At 38.9% G+C, this 1,385-nt stretch overlaps 1 protein-coding gene across 1 annotated transcript; it reads right to left on the reverse strand.

The window, feature by feature from the left end:
• Positions 1-19: 19 nt before the first annotated feature.
• On the reverse strand, positions 20-1,311 carry LOC106477896 (cell wall protein DAN4-like; the record flags this gene model as incomplete). The annotated part of the gene is made up of 1 exon (XM_013938416.2): positions 20-1,311. A coding segment is annotated over one exon (1,292 nt), but the record flags the coding sequence as incomplete, so codon positions are not given.
• Positions 1,312-1,385: the final 74 nt, after the last annotated feature.

The raw sequence follows: 1,385 nt of genomic DNA on the forward strand, positions 1-1,385 counted from the left end.
TTATTTGTGATGTCGATACGGAACTAGTTGAAGTTGATTCTTTTGATTGAGATTCCAAGGGTAATAGAGATTTAGTTGTGGTAGCTTCTTGTGGTTGCAATTCTGACGATCCACTTGAAGTTGACGTTAATTTTGACTGTGTGGACGTACTTTCCTCTGGTTGAGATTCCGATATCACACTTGTAGCTGACGTTAGAATAGCCTCACTAGATGTCTTTACTTGTGGTTGTGATTCTGTTGATCCACTTGTTCTTGACGTCGATGCAAACTTAGTTGATGTGGTTTCTTTTGGTTCGGATTCAGAGGTTAATGGAGATTTAGTTGTAGTAGTGTCTGATTGCAATTCTGACGATCCACTTACAGTTGAAGTTAATTTTGTCTGTGTTGACGTACTTTCTTTTGGTTGAGATTCTGATATCACACTTGTAGCTGACGTTAGAATAGCCTCACTAGATGTCTTTGCTTGTGGTTGTGATTCTGTTGATCCACTTGTTCTTGACGTCGATGCAAACTTAGTTGATGTGGTTTCTTTTGGTTCGGATTCAGAGGTTAATGGAGATTTAGTTGTAGTAGTGTCTGATTGCAATTCTGACGATCCACTTGCAGTTGACGTCAATTTTGACTGTGTTGACGTAATTTCGTCTGCTTGAGCTTCCGATATTACACTTCTAGTTGATGTTGGAATAGACTCACTGAAGGTTGTTTCTTGTGGTTGAGACTCCGATAATCCACTTGTTTCTGACGTCGATACGGATCTAGTTGAAGTTGATTCTTTAGATTGAGATTCCGAGGTTAATACAGACATAATTGTAGTATATTCTTCTGGTTGCAATTCTGAAGTTCCAATTGTAGTTGACGTTAACTTTGAATGTGTTGACGTACTTTCCTCTGGTTCAGATTCCGATATCACACTTGTAGGTGACGTAAGAATAGCCTCACTGGAAGTCTTTACATGTGGTTGTGATTCTGATGATCCACTTGTTCTTGACGTCGATGCAAACTTAGTTGATGTTGTTTCTTTTGGTTCAGATTCCGAGGATAATGGAGATTTAGTTGTAGTAGTGTCTGATTGCAATTCTGACATTCCACTTGCACTTGAAGTTAATTTTGTCTGTGTTAAGGTACTATCGCCTGCTTGAGCTTCCAATATTACACTTCTAGTTGATGTTGGAATAGACTTACTGAAGGTTGTTTTTTGTGTTTGAGATTCCGATGATCCACTTGTTTCTGACGTCGATACGGATCTAGTTGAAGTTGATTCTTTTGCTTGAGATTCCGAGGTTAATATGCAACCACAAGAAGCTACCACAACTAAATCTCAACTCCAAGTGGATCGTCAGAATTAACGTTAATTTTGACTGTGTTGACGTACTTTCCTCTGGTTG

Source organism: Limulus polyphemus, unplaced genomic scaffold (assembly GCF_000517525.1).
Source record: "Limulus polyphemus unplaced genomic scaffold, Limulus_polyphemus-2.1.2 Scaffold94008, whole genome shotgun sequence".
NCBI lineage: Eukaryota > Metazoa > Arthropoda > Merostomata > Xiphosura > Limulidae > Limulus > Limulus polyphemus.